At 40.9% G+C, this 20,728-nt stretch overlaps 1 protein-coding gene across 5 annotated transcripts; it reads left to right on the top strand.

The window, feature by feature from the left end:
• The first annotated feature begins 3,738 nt into the window (after positions 1 to 3,738).
• E2F6 (E2F transcription factor 6) lies at positions 3,739 to 19,876 on the top strand. Of its 5 annotated transcripts, none has more exons than XM_050972381.1 (7): positions 3,739 to 3,945; positions 7,902 to 7,950; positions 9,484 to 9,700; positions 10,015 to 10,174; positions 11,175 to 11,288; positions 12,620 to 12,772; positions 18,719 to 19,876. In XM_050972381.1, exons 1-6 carry the CDS (start codon positions 3,880 to 3,882, stop codon positions 12,737 to 12,739), a joined length of 726 nt encoding a protein of 241 aa, XP_050828338.1. In that variant the 5' UTR covers positions 3,739 to 3,879; the 3' UTR covers positions 12,740 to 12,772; positions 18,719 to 19,876. The 5 variants fall into 5 exon arrangements, with proteins under 5 accessions (XP_050828338.1, XP_050828340.1, XP_050828339.1 ...); XM_050972383.1 differs by lacking the exon at positions 18,719 to 19,876 and adding an exon at positions 16,361 to 18,712; XM_050972382.1 differs by having other exon boundaries at positions 3,740 to 3,945; positions 19,292 to 19,876.
• Positions 19,877 to 20,728: the final 852 nt, after the last annotated feature.

Here is a 20,728-nt window from a genome sequence, read left to right as displayed (position 1 = left end):
AAGAAAAATTCTACTACTGCCAGAAACAGATTTAAGTCATTACATTTTAGAGCATAAAATATATACCTTTATGCCTAATGGTTATACAGTGGTGAGGACCCTAGGGAGGCCTGGAAGCTTCTACAGACTGACATACTAATATACAAAAATATGGATAACTCTATAGCCCCATGTAGCTCAAACAGATATTTACAGCTATTGCCATCTTTCATAATTTTTTACTTTTGCACTGTTGCAGGAATATATTTCCTCTGGCTCATCTTTATAGCAACACATGTACACCTAATAGAAGACCCAATTACAAGAGAATTGTCTTGAAAGGAAAGAGTGCATTTGATACAGAGCTGTAGAGTTTTACAGAAGGCAGCCTTGGCTTTAACTGCAGAATGTTGTAACCACTGTGTACATAAAGAAAGAAAAAAAATCATATAAGGATATATATGGATGTACTATTATTATTTATGGATGTATTTCCAATTTCAGGATCACATATATAGGCTAATAAATATTAATAGAATATTAGTGCAGCAAAAAGTAAAAGAATAGGAAAATAATATGATTTAAACAAATTTTGAATATTACAATGGCAATATAAAAAAATTTATTTTTTTTTTTACCAGAAAAATCCCATACTGCACGAAATACAAACCATCCACCATTTCCGTGCTGCATGAAGCTCACCAGTAAAAACTTTTACAAAGGAGTCAAATTTCAGCTGCTCAAAATAAAAGTAAGACCTAAGTAGTGCACAGTAAAATATTAAACTACACAAGTAATTTAAGAAGCATTTTTAAGACACGTATGTTGCCTTTCACATACAGTCATTTAAAAATATTAGTAAATCCACTGTTCTGGCAGGTTTTGATGGTAAAAGATCAGATTTAGGAAATGAATGATTGCCCCCTGGTGGCACACTGAGAATCAATGTAATGAAAAAGAAACCAATTACAGATAAATAATCAAATATTTTATTTTAAGAATCATGTTTTGTACAATTAATGTCTGGAGGTGTTAAAAGAATGCACAGTCATTTTAATATGCATTAAGATAAGAGTAAATGGGGTATAATTTACATTTTCATCTACAAGATGATTCTGATAAAGAATGTGTAATGTTTAATGACCAGCTTTGTAAAATGTAAATAATAACATTCTAGAATAAAACTCTTTATCAGCAGAACACCACAGCAAAAACTCCTGATAGTCAAGCAAGTTACTTCAACATCTAAGTCTTATTATTAATAAGTCTTATTAATTTTCATATAAATGTAGAAAACACTTCCTGAATCTGAATCCCTGTGGGGCTCTTCTTCATTCCATGAGATAATGTCAGCAGGCAAGGACAGAGAAGCATGGGAACAAGAGGATTTGATCTTATGACTGCCCAGAACAACAGCATAGTTAAACGTTGATGCAATGTTTTCCACATGGGTTAATTCAGGAATTCATGTATCCTAATCCTCAAATTATGAGTTGTTAACATCCTCCTAATGTCTGACCAGCCAACAGCCACCAATTCCTATTCAACAACTTTAATACTGCTCAGCACATTCCTCACACCCCCTCCTCAAACTAACGTGGCTCTAAACATCTACTCCAAACAGTTTTGCTGTTCCAGGTGGAAAAAACCTGCTCTGTCAGAGGGGGTTTATACAATTTGTAATTGCAATGATAAAATACATCTTCCAGAATACAAGAAAGAGTGAGAAATATTCATTCCTCATGGAACTACACACATGACCACAGAGAAGTTAGCAATTACATTATGTTGCACACACAGTAAAAATGAGCATTTTTACGTTTTGGTGTAATCATGTGTCCCTTCCATGATAGGAAAACCTGCACCTGCAGCAGTCTAACCTTGCCTTACAATACTGACAACCAGCATTTAATGATGTCATTCAATGCACAACTCCAAATCTCCTGAAACACAGACATCTTGCCTTTGAGGAGCTGTAATAGATTTCTCCCTGTTTTATGCTGGTTGATTCATTAGAGCACCAGAACAACTCACCTTAGTTCTACAGTTCTCTACAAGGTCAATTATTACCAGGCAAGTACTTGACTGAAAATTGGTTGCTATGTAGAAAACTCCATCATCTATCAAGGCATCTTATACATCATTGGTGATACCATAACCTAATCTAAATAAATGTCTTAACCGTAAGGGCTATGAAACACATGGTAAATGAAAATTAATTCAGTATTTATTCAAGACAGAGTGTTAGTTGACTTGTTTGGTCTGACAGAAGATGAACAAAGTTCTTCATGGCTTTGAATTCCTCATACCAGACTAGCAGTTTTACACATCTGATGAAATCAGGACTAGAAATTCCACCTGAAATGTGGGTGGGAAAAGAAAAACAGTTCATAATTCTTAAAGCAAAAGAACTCCGTGACAGACTTACCTGCTGTAGAAGAGAGTTAATTGCCATAAAGAGCAACAAATGGACTACCTAACAAGGAGCTGCATTTTAAAGAAATGTTTTTGGTTGACAAAGAGAAGTTATGTAAGCAACTGGAAATTTTGAGACTACTGCTGAGGTTGGCAAATGACAAATCATTAGTGCTTGTAAAACGTTATCGGAAGTATGGAGGAAATGGCAGGAGCAATGGAATTGGGACTTGGGAAAGGATATTGCTGCAAGGTACATGTACAGGATTAGTTTGGACATGCCACATTTGATGGTTCCTGTCTGGCCCTAGAGGAATACACCTTACCCTTCACTTACAAACCTCTTGTAATTAACTTATACCTGACACGGGCATTCCATCCATGTCTCCCCTGTGAGCGACACACACAGCTTTGGCTGCCTTGTACTAGCAATTATTGACAAAACGAAGTAATTTGGCACAGAGTCAATACTAATTACTCTCACACACACTTGCATGGAAATGGTCAGCCAGAATGCTCTCTCCTAGCTGTAACGCTGCTACCTGGAAGAAAGAGAAAGCTCCCTCCTCGCAGTAACCAGTGAGGATCCTCACCGTGAGGGGAAGCCGTGTGAGGGGTGCTTGAGGTCACCTGGAGGAGACCGAGGGGAGGCCTCGCCGCAGTCACAACTTCTCGTGAGGGGAAGAGGGGCCAACACTTCTCTTTGGTGACCAGGGACGGACCTGAGGGAAAGTCCTGAAGTTGTGCCAGGGGAGGTTTAGACTGGATAATAGAAAATGGTTCTTCACCCAGAGAAGCAGTGCTTGGGCACTGGAACAAGCTCCTCAAGGAAGTGGTCGCAGCACCAGCCTGACAGAGCTCAAAAAGCACCTGGACAACATTCTCAGGCACAGGGTGCGACTCTTGAGGTGTCCTGTGCAGAGCCAGGAGCTGGACTCGACAGATCCACGTGGGTCCCTTCGAACTCAGCATATTCTGTGACTCCTCCCTTAACGCACGCTGGCCACTGCAGTGCTCAGTGCGCTCCCACTCTCGCAAAGGCGAGGACGGCGACGACGGGATCCTTTGCTGCGCCGGTCTCGCAGGCTGACGGGAGGGGAGGGGAGGGAAGGAGAAGGAGCTGATTTGGCGCATTCCGGCCGGCGCTGAGAGAGGCGGGGGCTGTCCCGGGGGGCGGGAGAAGCCGGGAGAAGCCGGGCAGGGCGGGAAGGCGCCGCGGGGGCCGATGGGTAACAGAGGGAGAAGGCGGCGGCGCCGGGCGTCCTGGCGGCAGAGGTGAGGGCGCGTGCGCGGCTCCCGCCCGTTCCCGCCCGTCCCGCCCCAGTGGCCGCCTCAGGCGCGCGCGGGAGCCGCGGCCATGACGGGCAGCGATGAGGGCGGGAGCGGCCCCGCGGCGCCCCGCGTCCGGCCGCGGCTTGGAGCCTCGGCGTGAGGGCGTCTGTGCGCTCTGCCTCCCCCAGCGCCTCGCCGCGGGGCCGGGCGGACATGGCCAGCCCCGACCAGTGGGAGCGCCAGAAGACGCTACAGCCGGACGCGGTGCGTGTGTGTGAGGTACATGGCGGGAGGCGCTGCCTGTGGATGCGGAGAGGGCGGGACGGCGCTGCAGCTGCGCTCCCGCCGCGGGAGCTTGTCAGGGGGCGGCCGAAAGCCCGTCCTACGTCTCTGGGCGGGAAAGATGCGACGGGCCTGGCAGCGTGGTAGCCGAACGGAGCATTGGGGTGCTTCCCTCCCTCGTAGCGTTGGGGCGGGCTTTCCGGGAAAGGTGCTAGAATGCAAAAGGATGGCTTTTCTCGCCTGTGTTACTTTTAGCCTCTTAATCGAGCTAAATATGGGAAAAGGGGACCACAATGTGTTTTCTCCTCTTAACGTCTGTGATCATCTTGCATGCAGCTGCCACCGTTACCTTTAGCAATGCTATGAAGTAGTTTGCAAAAAAGTCTATTTTGTAAAACTTTTTAAAAAAGTTACATGTTCTTAGTTAGTCGTGATGGTGCTTGCTTTTAATTTTGTGATATATTTTAAATATATTACTTTTTTTCTTAAATTAATCTAGTCCGTTGGGCTAAAGGTTATTTGGTAGTACGTTTGCTTCTTAAAGCCATGAAAGAGTTCACGTTAGTTTTTTGGTGGGTAATTGAAGTGATGATTTTAAGAAGCAAATAGTGTTTGGCACAGCTTTTTTATGCAGATACTTAGATGAGTTTACAGTGGGTGATACTTTCCTGAATCAGCTTTTTATAAACAGGGAGGTCAAAGATGTGGTAATCTTAACAGCCCTTGCCTGAATGGCTATGGAATAGTGGGTGGGAATTACATCTCCTGCAGGTAGCTCGGTTTGCAGGCAGCAGATGGGTGGGATCCCTAGGCAAGAGGCCATGAACTGCCCAGCCCTTGGGATAACAAAGGGCACTGACGTGGTGAGTGGAAACTGAGGGATGAAGCGGAAGCCATGAACTGCCAACCCTTTGGGTAACAAAAGGACACAGATGGTGGCACTGCCAAGGTGGATGTAGGGAGATGCATAGAATACACAGCAGGAGCAGAGGATTTAGGGCAAGATTTACCTGAGTAGACTATGAGGGTATAAAAATTTAGAGCTTCTTTTATTGTGCATCCCTCTTTGGAGGTACCAGCTTGGGCTGTTTGTTCACCATGAATAAATTGCTTTTTAGAGAGACATCTGAGACTCTGCAGTGGGAAACCAGGGGTTGAACCAGTGAGGAAACATGGCCTGACTGCATGAGTATGGTGTGTAGGGAGTCAAATGAGCCTCCCAATAGCTCACTGAGGCAGTCCACCATGAAGGGGCTTCAGTCCCAGCAGTGATAGCATGAGACTTAAGGGGAATCTCATAATTGGTGAGACTGGGAAGTTTTCTTAACAGTGGGATATTGAAGACCCTGAGCCTACTAATAAGGAAGGTTAGTAATAAAGTGCAGAACCTGGATTCCAGCTTACTCAGTCTTCAAGACTCCAGCTTATTCTGCCAAGAGGTAGGTTGAGATTTTTGGGAAGGCAGCTTTGGAAGCTGGAGGAGCTGAAGAGATTGAGATCAGTAAGGAGAAACACGTTTCATCATGGCACTCATGGCAAAAATAACAGGACAGACTAAAGAACAAGGATAAAAAGTGCCTGCAGATATAATGCTTGGAAAGCCAAAGTTGTAGTGTTGAAACTGGCAAGGAATATCAGAGGTCACAATATTGAAGAAATTTCCCTGTCTGACCATTCAAGAGCCTCTCTTGTCAGTCACTCACACCCCCTGAGCTGGGACCGAGACCCCTTTGCAGCTGCACCCCCACACTCACACACCCAAGGTCCCCTCACCAGACTGACCCCAGGTTTCCCATAGCAGAGCCTCAGACATTTAGACCCTTAAAATAACTTAATCTTGGTACAACAGCTGGAAGAGGAACCCCAAACAAAGGAAACCTTGGGCTTGTATAAACCTGTATTGAGTTTTTGTGGTCAGGTTTTGATAGCAGAGTGGGGGCTGCAGGGTGGCTTCTGTGAGAAGCTGCCAGAAGTTTCCCCCATGTCCTGCAGAGCTATTTCCAGGCAGCTCCAGGATGGATCTGTCACTGGCCAAGGCAGAGTTCATTAGAGATAGTAATAGTGCCTCTGTGATAACATATTTAAGAAGGGGAAAAAAAGTTACTATACAGTTGTAATTACAGCCAGAGAAGAGTAAAGTGAGAATATATGAGAGGAACAACTCTGCAGACAGCAAGGTGAGTGGAGAAAGAGAAGGAGGTGCTCTGGGTGCTGGAGCAGAGACTCCCTGCAGTCTGTGGAGCAGCCCATGGTGAAACAGCTGTAGCCTATGGAGGACCATGGGGATGCAGAGATCCACCTGCAGCCCATGGAGGAGACCTAGGCTGGAGCAGGTGGATGCCTGAAAGGAGGCTGTGAACTTGTGGGAAGCCCATGCTGGAGCAGGTTCCTAGCAGGGACCTGTGGATCTATGGAGAGTAGAGCACATGCTGGAGCAGGCTTTCTGGTAGAACTTGTGACCTTTGACCCATGCTGGAGCAGGCTGTGCCTGAAGGACTGCACCCTGAAGAAAAGTGATGGTCGTTGAAGCAGTTGGTGACCTGTTGTTATGGGATGGACTCATATTGGAGAAGTTCATGGGGGGCTTTCTTCTGTGGGAGGGAACTCCACTCTGAAGTAGAGGAAGGACTCTCCATCCTGAGCAGCAGCAGGAACAGCATTTGATGAACTGACATAACCCCCATTCCTGTCTCCCTGCACTGCTGGTTTGGTAGAGCTTGGGGAGGGGTGGGGGGAAGGTGTTTTCTTAAGATATGTTTTATTTCTCATTATTCTGCTCTGATTTATTGGTAATAAATTTAATTAATATTCCCAAGTTGAGTCTGTTTTGCTCATGATGGTATTCGGGGAGTGATCTCTTCTGGTCTTTATCTCAACTCGAGAACTTCTTGTTACATCTCTCCCCTGACCACTTGTAGAGCAGCTTTGGTGGGTGCCTGGCAGGGTCTATCCCTAGGGCCTGTTGTTAGGTGGAGGATGTGAGGTTTATGGGCTGGAGGAAGGGGTCGTCTAACACCTCATAAACCTGGGAAGTTGAAAATCAAGAGTTAAAGCCTTGCCTTTACCCCGTAGTGGTACAGGCTGGGGACTACCCTGTTGAAAGCACCTGGGGGTCCTCATGGACAGTGGGCTAGATGTGCACCTGCATTGTGTCCTGACATCAAGGCATATGAGGCTGTCTTAGCAGGAGAACAGTAAACTGAGGGAATTTTTTCTTTTTCTTTACTTGGTGTATGTTAGATTGCCCTTGGAATGCTGTTCCTGTTTTAGACCTACTAGTACAGGAAGGCTGTTAATAAACTCCTGAGAGAACTTGTTAAGCCACTGCAGCCCTTCAGTAAAATCATAGCATATCCTGAGTTGGAAAGGACCCATAAGGATCATCAAGTCCAACTCCTGTCCCAGCACAGGACAATCCCAAGAGTCACACCATGTTCCTGAGAGCATTGTCCAAGAGCTTCTTGAACTCTTGGTGCTGTGACTGCTTCCCTTGCGGAGCCCAACCACCCTTTGAGTGAAGATCCATTTTCCTAATATCTAACCCAAATTTCCCCTGACAAGTTTCATTCCATACTTGCAAGTAAGTTAGGAACTTTAAAGGTTACCAGATATTTCACAGCTGTACATGATGGGCAACTGAAAGGAAATAGCCATGAATTGAAACATGAATTAAAGCAAGAGAGGTTGCAGCTTGCCTGAGCATCAGCGAGTTCAGTGGAGTTTCCCATTTTTGAAAACAGAGTGAGTTGTGCTGAGATGAAGGGCTGAAAGTTCTGGCAGGAATTAAAAAGCATGTATTCCTTTTATCTAGTGACACTTCACAGTAATAGCTGAGTTGTCAGAGCTGTGATGGCTGTAACATCTATAGAAGATTTGAGGATTTCTTCTGAAGACGCTCCCCCTGTAGAGAGCATTATATGACAGTTGTTTTTTTCCTTTTTTTATTTCCTCAGGCGCCAATGATCGACCTGAATGTTCACAAAGACACACAGCTTGTGAAAAGTAAGTTGCTATGTGTCATGTCTGAAAATTAATCTTGCAATATGTCATGCCTTTTTACAATGTGAGTACAGTTCTGTAGACAAATGAAAAATTGTATTTAATATCAGCAGAGCAGGAAAAATGCTGAACACTGACTGAAATAACAGATGTGAAGCAATACATTCTTTATAGTTTTTTCTCTTCAGATCTGTTGCAAGCATACATTCCCAATGCTATATAAAAAATAGTGGACAGGAAAAGTGACTTAAGAGAAAACTGGAACAACATACTGGCAAACATTGCCTTTCAACTGGTGTTAATAAATGTGGAAATAAACTTGAGTGAACTTCTGTGTGTTGGGTTGTAATTTTGGTTTTGTTTTTTTTTTGTTTATTTTCTCACCAGCTGAATTATTTCATGCTTTTCACAGTAACACAGTCCAAAACTTAGTTGTTGAACCTTCAAGTTGTTAGTCACTTCGTGTTAAGGAGTGCACAAACTTGCAACCATGGAATGGGTGTGATACATTATGAGTAAAAGTGTGTATCTCATTCGTCTTGGGAAAAATACTGATGGTTGAAGTATTTCTGTTGTTGTCTAGGGTACTTTATTTACACACTCACCTTTTCTTGAAGCATTAGACTGCAGTGTTGCTCGGGGGCACAGGCTGATCAGATGAAATACCTGGTTTGCTTTACAGGAGAAACAGCAAGTAACAGCTGAATTTGACTATCTTTTATTGGTTGGCATCAAATGAATGTGTGTGTACCATGACTTTTTGACTCAGAAGTAGGTGCTTTTTTGTGCTTTTTGCATACATAAATAACAATCTCAAGTTATTCATCAGGGATTTCTGCTCTTTCTGTAAATATGGTGGCAATGAATACACATAGCACAGAAATCTTTTAAACCAGAGTGTCAGGGTAGCTGTAGATCTTTGTTGTATTAGTAAATCAACCAATGGAATGACTAGTTCTTTTGACCTGAGACCAGATAGTGCAAACAGTTTGTCTGCATACTAAATTCTTCAGTTCCAGAGCAGATGGGTCCTGTCCAGGCTGAAACAGTTCTGAAGCGAAGCTGACTTGTGAACCATGCCTAATAGTTGCAGACCAGAGGTCTGCTGGTTAAACTGGACCAAAAAGATATGAAAAAATACTCTAATAGTGTCATGCAGCAGAGATAGAGCTGTGTTTCTCTGGCAGCACCTCAGCACTGTCTAAAGTTAACCAAAGGTTTCATTGGTATTTAGTCAGTGATCTGATCCCATGTCCTGTAGAGCATACAGTTACGCAGTTATTAATATCCATACTAGCAGTGTGGAGTCATGAATGTTGAAAGCACAAAGATGTATGCTTGCTATTTAGATAAAATCATTGCAAACAAATGAAGGTATGTGTAGTTAATAGGCTTTATATGGTGTCATTGCAATGTAAGCATTAAAAACTGCAGTGCTTCCAGACTTTTACCTTCATTGTTACTTCATCACTATCACTTTTTTTAATTCATGCTTATGTAGTAGCTTACCCTAAATATTCTACCAAAACTTTACAGAAACTGTGGACATGAAAAGGCCTCGATTTGATGCATCCTTGGTGCTTTTGACACGAAAATTTATGGCTCTTCTCAGAAAAGCTCCAGATGGTGTCCTTGATTTAAATGAAGTAGCAACAACACTTGGAGTACGAAAACGAAGAGTATATGACATCACCAATGTGTTGGATGGCATCGACTTGATTCAGAAAAGATCTAAGAATCATATCCAGTGGATGTGAGTTGGCTTTGAAGCTTCTAGTTTCTGAAACAGTAAATCCCAAAAGTGTTGAGTAATGTTTATAACTTTGAGAGTATCTTTAATCATATTAAATTACTTCTCATAGATAATATTTTATGTTCTGTATCCTTCCTTAAGTTACGTGAATTACCTAATATGTTAACAAGTATCAAGTGCGTACCTACATGGAAGGATATTTCAGCAGAATAAAGGATGTCAGACTTTCATACTGTTTGGTGTTAGTATACTTGATATTTAATAACAGGCTTTTATTTATACAAACATGCTAGACAATTTTCATGTTCTTCTAGAGGTAACAGTCTTGACCAACTTATTGGAAAAGCACCAGAGCAGCAGAACCTTAAAGATGAACTTTCTGATTTATCAGCCATGGAAGAAGCTCTTGATGAATTAATCAAGAATTGTGCTCATCAGATATTTGAACTAACAGATGACAAAGAAAATGCAAAATATCCTTTCAACTCTTGCATTATTTTAACATATGATTTTGGTTGCACGTACTCACATATCTAGTAAGAAGTGTAGCCTGATACCACAGGTATGCAGTACTACTTGATAATGAATTTTATAATAGCAGACTTTTTGATTATATTGCATTTGAGAATGCCAGTCCTGTGCCTTGCTTTGCAGTATCGTGGACAGTCTAGCCTGTCCTCAGAGGAGTTCTGCTTGTGTGACCTTTCCTCTGTAGAAGAATGAAGTGGGGCAATAGTCTTACTACCCTGGCCATCACCCTGTTCTCTCCATTTGAGTCATCTCAGGGGCAGGTTTTGACCCACCAGTGAGCTGAAGATGCTTTGTGAGATGACAGAGAGGACTCAGAATGGAGTCCCAGTGGCCTGTCGCCAAGGAGATAAAATGGTATGTTGGTTATGTCCTAATACTCTTCTCTCTTGAAAGAGATTCCAGTGCAGTTCTGACTTTCAGATGGGTTTTGACAATAGAAAAGAAATTCATTTTAATATGTGGCATAAAGATTGAATTTTGCCTTTTGGTTACAATAAAATATTATTTAGCTCCCTTGTTTGGCAAGATGTTAAGGTGTGTGCACAAATGAAATATGCTCATATTCTTTATACCTCACTGGGTTAAGAAAATAGTTCTACAGTGTCTCAGGAAATTATTTTCATGCTACTAGAAAACAGAGTGTAATTCCTGAAGAACAGTATTCCTTCTGCTTTATAGACTTATGACAACATCTCTGAAGACTGTTCAGGGTTTTTTTATAACACTGAATATATTTTCTTAAGCTTTTTTTCTTTCCTGGAAATACAGAAATGTATTTTTCTACCATTAGTTGGTACTTCTTTTTACAAAGCTAATATTAACCGCTGCTGAATTGTTGATCAATTTGCTGAAGTTGGTACTCTGGCTCAACATATCTTGACATCACACTCATGCTTCTGCCCATTAGCAAATTACTTTACATAATCCTTGACCAATGTATACACTAGCTTATGTGACGTACCAAGATATCCGAAGCATTCAGGCATTTCAGGAACAGATTGTGATTGCAATCAAAGCTCCAGAGGAAACCAAATTGGAAATACCAGTTCCTAAAGACGTAAGTTTTATACATTTCTCCTAAAGAAACCAAAGTTTTTAAATTTGATTTTTTCAGCAGCAGTCAGTAATTGACTTCCAGTTTCTCTGTCATGCAGATAGTGGTAGATAAATGTTCTTGTTTTCCACTGAACAGTGCTGCAGGGATAATAGTCTTAGAAGCTTACTTGCTGTATTTTTCTTTTTGCCTAAATTACTAAGCCATGAATGTATCTGAGTTTCAGTTACCTGGTTTTGTTAGAGAGAATGGAAAAGCTGTAATAAAGCATGCAATGTACATTATGGTTGGAAAAAGAAAACCTTTTGTCACTCTGGTAGATGATATCTAGAGGGATTTTTTATGGAGTGGGGCTGTGCCCTGTCCTCACCCCACAGTGCAATACACAGGCTCCATTCTTGTCTCACAGAGGAGCCAGACCTTTGCCCCCTGCACCCAGCAATGCTGCAACTGCATAGTGGGGTCTGTGTACTGGGAACCCACTGTTGGTAATGCTCTGAGAGGGCAAATCCTGGAAGACAGCCTAAGATAACAAATGGAACTTTAATTCCATTTTCTTTTTCGCGTGAGCATTTTTGATAATCTTCCCAATTGCATAGTCATTGAAGTTGCCTTACTGTGTGGACAGAAAGGATGGTGGACAGAAAGGACAGGTGAGGATATCTTAGGAGAAGGAAATGAACCAGTAGAACCAAAGAGTTAGATCCACTACATAGATCTCCAGTAGTTTCCCTGGTCAAAGGAGCTGTCTCTCATCCAGTGGAGATGAAAAAGATACAATTCCAGATGCCTCCTGAAGCAATAAAAAGGCAGAATTTAAAATGTTGTACATGAAAACTGAATCTTTTCTCCATTGTGTATTAAGATTTATTTGCTCTGTGTCTTGCAACGCGATGTCTGTGGAAGGAAAGCAGTAAAAGCAATAAGGATTAGTTGCTTTACTATTTTGTTAAAGCTGTGTGCTCCAGTTTGTTGTCTGATTCATGGCAATGTTTTCTCAAGTTTTTAAATTTTGTTACTCTTCCTAAACATATAAGTAAGTCTTGGTCATATATCTGAAGGTCAATAGAAAGACTAAACAAATACTTAAATGCACAAACGAATACTTAAATTCATTAAAAATGAGAGCTTGTTAGCTTAATTCTGCATAATAGTTGTCCTAGAAATGTATGCAATAGTCATAATTTATGTGGAAGATTAACACAATTTTAAATAGCTGCATCATTTCTGTATTTGTTCTGTTCTTAATCTATTGTCTTTAAAATAAGTGCAAAAATAGATAAAGAATGTATAAGATTTATTCTTTGAATTATATACAAGTTGCTGTTTTATAGGATCACATAGAAGTACATGTGAAGAGCACAAAAGGACCCATTGACGTGTATCTATGTGAGGTGGAAAAAGAGAATCCAGGTGCCGAAACTTGTGAAGATATGGATACTGTCCCTATCTAGTGAAACTGAGACATTCATTTTATCCTGATGAAGGTAACATCCTCCTTTTAAATTTTAATCCACATGTTTGGGGTTTTTTTGTTTTGTTTTCTTAAGATTATCATATTCTGATAAAGCTGTAAGCTGTACTGTTGAACAAGTATAATTTTCAGAGCCTAGATTGTGGACCAAGATGTGTGGGAGTATAGGAAACGTCTGGAAGAGAAGTCTGTGCTGCTGTGTTACCTCACAGCAACAGGAGGTCAGAGAGTCAGGCACGTGCACACAGAGCAAGGCACTCTTGTTCCCTGGCCTTTTCCTTCCTTTGCTCTTGCTGGTTTCCTGTCAGAGCTGCGTTCCATGGATGGAGGTCTCAGCTCCCTGTGTCAGCTCTCAGCTGCTGCACTAAAGAGTCCTGCTCAGCTCAGATTGTTGCCGTGAGAGTTATGATGCTGTTTTAAATGAGTCTGTGCTACTGCTCATTCCTGCCCTAAGGGAGAGCAGCCAGAAGAGGAGATGTAGTATTTTAATCTCCTAAAACAAGATTGACAGAAAAGAGATTCTGAAAAACCCTAATGCTGCAGGATGTTGTGGCTTAAAAGTAAATGTGGCAGGAATTGCAGTAGCTCAGAACACAAAGAAAGAAATTATCTTTAGAAGTGCTGCTTTATAGGTGAAGGGAAGAGTTAGCTTTTTCATCCCAGGCATTTTTTAAACTCATTTCGCTTGCGGAATAACTCAAAATTGCATTTTCTACAATTAGAGTAATCATATTCCTTTTTTACTTTCCTTTTAAAGTGAGATCTTCGATGGAAGAGAAAAAAACATTTGAGATGCTAGATTAATTACAACACAAAAATCTAATATAGAATGCAAATATCTGTGTTATAGGGCTTTTCCAAACTGCTTGGATCTGCAAATTTCGTAACCTGAAATGTTTCAAAATGTTTTAAAAATCCAGCAGTGGATTGGTTGAGTGCTTTCACAGGATTGCTTATCTTCCCAAGTCAAAAGACAACAGTTTCTGGAGTTGCATTTAGGAGCTTTGTTTTCTTAATTGCATGTGACCTACAGAGACTTGGGAAAACAGTTTTTTACCTTAAATTTTTAATTGACAGAAAACAAAGATAATTAATTACTTCTAAAAATTAAGGTTGGAGAACAATTTCTGGAACGGTCCACAATCTGCATGAGAATGTATAAAATGAAGAAATGCACTTTTCAGTTCTGAGGCAGCACTACTAAGCAGGATTGTCAAATACAAGTGTAACAAAGAACTGGTGTATTGGAAGCCTTTGCTATAAAGAACAAGATGTAAATATCCCAGGAGTTATGCTTTACACCGTGTAAGTGCTGTTTGCATCCAGCTCTACATGAACTATGGTATCAACACTGAAGTGAAATAATTGGGCTTTGTGTACATACTTGTATAATTTCTAGGTAGTTACTGATGTACATTTATTGAGATGGTTTGCATTTTTGCCTCTGTACAGCAAAGAAATAAAATAAGCTTACAAAAATATGAAATAGTGTAATGAAACATGTTGGGTTGCCTTTGCTGCAGTTCACTGAGTAACTACAAGCATTTAAAATTATGTGAAAATTTAAAATCTGTTTACATGGTACTGTCAGATAACACTTAGGTCTGGATCTTGTGATGCCACAGTACTGTAGCTATTTTCAGAAGAATAATCGATAACTGCTTAAATTGGTCCATTCCAGTTTCTGGAGTTTACATACAGCAGAAGCTTAGTGGAGTATCATGACATCTTTGTGGCTCAGCTTGCAAAAGTATGTAAAATACTTTAGGACTATGTCTGTATTACCATATTTCGTATCCATAGAACAAAGCTGACAAATTTGTATACTGGATTTTCTAAGGGAGTGAACTGTCATTGTACAAATGCTGCGCATGGGCTCACTTCATCCCAGTATGGTTTCTGCAGGGGTGGGTTGGCAGGTTTGGTTTTAAATGGGAAGTCCCAAGTCCTTGTGTCACACAGTATTGACAACTATACATCTACTCACAAGTGAGACCATCAAAGCTAATTAAACCCTGTGTGTTCTAGCCAGCAGCTCTGCAGCTATGCACTGAAATTAAATGCCCTATGTTCTACAGTACAAATAAGGTGGTACAGGTGACACTGATGAGCATAAATATACCTAAATACAGATTGAGAATTAACTCAGTTTTCCACAAGGTTCCCTAATTCTTCAAAATGCATAGTAGTATACTTTGCAAATGTGGGAAAAAACACCAAATGCAATCTTGTGTCAGAAAGTAATCTTGAATTTTTATATCTGTACTGTCAACTTCTGACTCCAGAATACAGGAATTCTGGAAAAATTAGGATACTATTTTTTTTTTTTGTCTATGAAATTCAAACTACAGGCTGAGCTGTAATAATAATAAATAAAAGCAAAGTGACAGCACAATTAATACATAGAACATGGCAAAAAAGAGGAAGGTGCTCCTCCAGTGTAGCTGGGAGTGAGGGTTAAAAGGAAGAAAGCATTTTTTTGCACAGGAGAATTGTCCTTTTCCTTCAGTGACTGGTTTCTGTTCAGATCGCAAACTCTATTTGATGTTTTACATCACCGTTCTGTTTTGGTGAGGTGGGGAGACCTGTGCCAAAGAGAAGCATTGATTCCCCTTATATTGATTCCCCTTAACTCATTGTCCTGAGTTCAGCAACTCAGGACAATGTTTCCCATAAAACCTATAAAAATTTGCAACACTTAACTAATTCTAAATGCTGTATGTCAGGGTGGGTTTTTGTTACATGATCATAACATCCTAGAATGGTTAGGGTTGAAAGGGACCTTGAAGGTCACATAATTCCAACGCCCCTGCTTTGGGCAGGGACAGCTTCCCTTCATCACAGAATTATTTAAGTTGGAAAGACCTCCAAGACTATCAACTCCAACCTTTGACCAAACACCACAATGTCAAGTAGTCTATAGCGCTGAGTTTCAGATCTAGTCATTCCTTGAACTCCCCTAGGGATGGTGACTCCACCACCTCTCAGTGGAAGCACCTTCCAGTGCTTCACAGTTCTTTCAGTGAAGAAATTCTTCCTGACGTCCAACCTGAATCTCCCTGGTGCAGCTTGAGGCCATTTCCTCTAATGCTGGTTGCTCAAAGCCCCATCCAACCTGGCCTTGAACGCTTCCAGAGATGATAAGGCATTCACAGCTTCTCTTGGCAACCTGTTCTAGTGCCTTCCCACCCTCATAATAAAGAATTTCTTCCTAATATTTAATCTAAACCGACCCTCTAATTCTTAGCCATTACCTACTATAGAGTAAGGAAGTACATTTTTACAAAATAACCATCTTAAAAATGTTGAGGAAGTTTGTCTTCAACAGTGGGACAATCCATTTAAATGAAACATTGTGATTTTTCATGTTGAACAAATCTCTAGTGGTTGTTTTTCCTCACTCATTTGTACAGGTTTTCTAGCAGTATAATTAATGCTTTTAGCCACACAATTGTCACAGTGAAATGGAAGAAGCTGTAATATGACAATTACACTGCTACTATTTTATGAAATGCATCTGTTGTTTTAATATTGCACCTTTAGCAGAATGAATAGACTTTTGAAGATTAAACCACTGCTTTTGCTACTTGGTTACATACAGTATTACCCATTGGTGATCCTGGACATGGGCTGACAGAAGCTCCTCACCTTGAGCTCCATGAATGAAGTTGTGTTTCCCGTTGACTCTAGATTAAGGGATAGAGCTATAGAAGACAATCCTAGAAGCTGTAACAGCAAATTCAAAGATCCAAGCTCAGCACATCGCAACTCTTATTGATTTCTCTTAGGCCACTGTTGGGGAGCATTCCCCCCACCCCAGCCACACTGTGATCCCAGAAATGCTCATTAGGCCTCAGTCTTGACAAACAGCAGCTGGTTGAGCTTCTCTTGATCTTACCAGAAACACTCTTTTCTCCCAGGAACTTTTGCTGTCTAACAAGCTCCTGTTTTAATGAACAGCCATGGAAACTTATTTTTGTTGCCTGAACAACCTAAGTGGAATAAAATTTTTGTTATCAAATTTTCAAAGTTACCGACCTGAATTGTGGCCAGGATGGAAAATTACTGTGACTAAAGCCAACTCTCTTGTGACCCTATAAACACCAGACCATAGTGAGATCCTTGGAGCTCTCCTGGACCGCAATGCACTGGGGCCAATACCAGACACTCTGCTGCTAGCTGGGCATTCAGGGATCAAATCAAGCTTCCCAGAAGTTAGTTGTGATCTTTTCACAATCCCTAAAAGACCTACAAAAACAGGACAATATCCACACAGTGCCTCCATCCTATACGCTAAAGCAGGTTGCACAGAATTCAGTCAGGAGCTAGAACTGTGATTTAGTTGACAATGCTACTCCTCGCAGATCATCAGAGAACCTTTTTACCAAGCAACATTCTCACCATTGTGTAGAAACAATTTCTCACGAGAAAAATCTCCCTGGTTTTAGAAACAACTTCAGCCTTAACTGCCCAGCCATGTGTGCGACATTGTCTTCAGGCTGACGAGAAGCTATTGGAGGTGATTTCTGTATTTATTCAGCTGAAGAGAAAACAAACACATTTGAAATTATGCAATATTATCCTAACCTGGGAGAATATTAATGAGGGAAGTATAGAGATACAGGATTAATTTTTCCTATGATTAGAGGTTAAAATAAAGTAAAAGCAAAATACTGTGAAAGCATTAGCATTGCCTTTCTTTTGAGATAGAAGAAACTTAATTGTAGATTTATCTTAAAGAACTGACTAAAGGGATAGAAACAAATGCTAGTCTTTCAAATTGCCAAAATTGACACATTGGCTGTCTGTCTCCATGCAGAGATTAGTAGTTTTGACTCAAAAAACATTGACAACCCTGGGCCACTGAGCAGCCGAAGAGGGAAATGTGGATTAATGTGTATTTATTGATTATTATGTGTTTCTCCCGGTCTGAAATACTCTAGATTGTATTAAAAATTTACTGCAGGTTGAAGCTCAGGAATTTTTCTTCTTTCAAAAAGACTTTAAATTTGTGACATTAGATGATTATTAGATTCTTTAAAACAAGTATCTTCCAATCAATATATATTTTATTCCAAATCTGTAAAATACTGTTCCTTTATACACAGAGAAAATATTAATTGCTTGGAAAGAAGGGATTGGAAAGTTGTCCAGATATTGTTATCTGTATTGTGTATGTATGTGTCTCTGAGGATCAGTTGCCTGGAAATGAAAACAAGACAACAGCAATTGTTTACATAGATGTCGCCTAAAAACTTCTCAGGCATTTATGCTCTCTCTGCTGACTTTATGCCAATTGTCCATCTCTTAAATTGACACATGGAGCTATTTTTGGGGTGTAAGGAGGGAAGTCTGCAAAACAGGGTTTATAATTTGGAGGGGAAATGATACAGAGCTAAAGGGGAAAAAAAATCTCCTTAATGCAACCTAAAAAGTTTTTTACCTGAAAAATCAAAACCTGATCAGGATGGTGGTGTGTGTTCAGTCAGTTGCTTCCAATCTGAACAAAATCAAGGTTCAACCAGAAATACTCATTCAGCCATGGCTTTATTGACAGCAAATGCTGGCTTTGAAATGGGCCTGAGTTCAACTCTTAAGTATAATTTACTTAATTGTTGCACTATGATATTTTTGTATAGGTAATTCTTATTTAAAAATAATAATGGATTCACAATGGTAATACTGGTAGTACAGGTGAATTACTGAGATACAGAACTACCATTACCAGAAGGATGAGATCTGTAGTTTGTTTCCATACAGAGAAAATCTCAGAGTGGGCTGTCCTTTAAGGATGGTTTTACTTACATATAAACCCGAATCTCCTTTCAACACCACATCCCGCTGCTGTCAGGCAGCTTGCTGCCTCTGCAACAAATCATTCCTCTGTGCTGTGCCTATTTGCTAAAAGGGGGGACTGTCTTGATCTCCTTTGCAAACTCTGATCACTTCTGCTCTGCAGTGACTCCTCAGAGTATCCCAGCTTCCCCGGGACCCTCCATAGGATGTTTGTCCAGCACCAGCAAGGGCAATTCCCAGACTTGCTGTGCTCCATGAAGTAACCACAGTGGGTGCCCTGGGACAGCACCCTTTCTGAAGACATACTGGAGACCTCTTCACTATCTTTAAAGTTGCTATCCCAGGATTCCCATTTCTGCTGCATGTCCTTTAACAAATTAAAAAACAAAATAAATTCAGTGTTCCAAACACATAAACACAATTAGTATCTTATTGGCAATTTCACTTGAGAAGCCGAAGTGTACACATGTACAAGTAAGTGTTCCTTATGTTTATTTTACATATACTTTGGGGTTTTTGGTTGTTTTTTTTTCCCTATTGTATTCTATCGGTCTTGTATTAAAGAAACAAGAAGATCTGAAACATTTAATTAATCTTCAAGTATAACTTGCCTTTTTTTTTCAATGATGACAAAGTTTTTTCTCACTCTGGGTTAAATAAACTGACATTTAAAAAAACTTGGAGACAGAATTAACCCTTTCCTCATACCACCTCCCAGTACATCTGTTTTTTACAGTGGCCAGTGAAATGGATTCAGCGTTCGGGTATCAAGGCTTGTGTGAAACAAACACTCTACGCACCCTTAACTGGTGCAGAGTTTCCAGGGAAACTTTGGTGAAATGGAAAAAGGCAGACATTATCTGCCAGTTCCCCAGCCCCGCAGAGGACTCAGCTGCACAGAGGAGCACATCTGCCCCTGCTGGGCCCGGGGAGGCCAGAGCTGCTCCCAGCGTCCCGGACGCTGCGGGACCACTAGAGGGATGTCTACAACCGTCCTTCCACGGCTTCTGAAGCAAACCACCACTTCACGTTCCTGACCAGCTGCAGATCGCACACGGCAACGAACAGTCCTTAGAAATGCTGCAAGGGATGCATCAGAGGGCTCCTTGCCGCGGCCTAGGGAGAGTATTTGGACACTACCCATTGGAAAGATGAGATGCAATGCTTGGAGTGCTACAAGATCCAGGAGAGCAGACCAGAAATCACTCAGTCATGGATTCACAGAATGGTTTAGGTTACAAAGGACCTTGATGATAATCTAATTCCAACCCTCTTGTTCTGGTTGAATAGGTTTAACACTATTAAAAACTATATCTTGTTATATCCTTTTATTTGATTTGTTTCCAATAGTTTAGCTTGTATCTAGTAGAATGGCATAATCTATTTAAAATATCAACAAGTTAGCGCAAGGCTCACTGCAAAAAGTGTTTTATTTTTCTATTAGCTTAAATTAGTTGACCAGAGAAGCATGAAAATGTAATAGAGAAGAGTTCCCTCTCCTACAGTGATCAGCTGTTGGAACTGATTGGATGAAAGGGGCTGCAAAACAAGGAAAATATGAGTAAACCAGAGAAATAAGCATTAGTGGTAAGCGCTATAAAACAGCTTGTGCACTCCAGGACAGCAAAAGTAAGGAGCCCCAATTTACTACCCTGGCTGGATAGATGGGTCAAACTGTTACATTTAATTGCATATACTAATAAAAAAAAAAGTTTCAATTTATGTGGAAAAGAAGCATCATGGATTTTAAAAGAGGTAATAGTTAGAGTTGGATGATTTATTTATTTATTTAAATACTTAATTCCCTGGAAAATGTGGTTCCAATCATGTCTAAACTATTTGCTTCAAATTTGCTGAATAGTTTTGGCTGAAAAGAAAACAAAGAAGGGGATAAACTGTGTTGGAAGAAAGTTCCTAGTTACCCAACAGCTCAATGATCAGAGCATTTACTTAGGTAGCAGAGACCCCTTAACAGAGGCTCTGTTGAGGTGGACTATGCTCAATCCTTTGATTTTGTCCCAGCTGAGAGGGATGGGGACACACCTCCCAAAGGAGCAGGCTGGTTCCCAGAGTAGGAAGCTGTGATTCTCATGCTCCTCCTCGGTGACCCAACAAACTTGGTGCCTTTGTGCAGGTCAGCAGATTCATTGTGAGGAAGAATTTCCCCTTTGTC

This window comes from Serinus canaria, chromosome 3 (genome assembly GCF_022539315.1).
Source record: "Serinus canaria isolate serCan28SL12 chromosome 3, serCan2020, whole genome shotgun sequence".
Classification (NCBI taxonomy): Eukaryota; Metazoa; Chordata; class Aves; order Passeriformes; family Fringillidae; genus Serinus; species Serinus canaria.
This window is presented reverse-complemented; position numbering and strand designations above follow the sequence as displayed.

Excerpts from the sequence above, each read along its gene's own strand:
- E2F6 (XM_050972381.1), top strand. The coding sequence starts at position 3,880 with ATGGCCAGCCCCGACCAGTGGGAGCGCCAGAAGACGCTACAGCCGGAC. Across the intron at positions 7,951-9,483 it reads AGACACACAGCTTGTGAAAA|AAACTGTGGACATGAAAAGG; the intron begins GTAAGTTGCTAT and ends AAAACTTTACAG. Across the intron at positions 11,289-12,619 it reads AAATACCAGTTCCTAAAGAC|GATCACATAGAAGTACATGT; the intron begins GTAAGTTTTATA and ends GCTGTTTTATAG.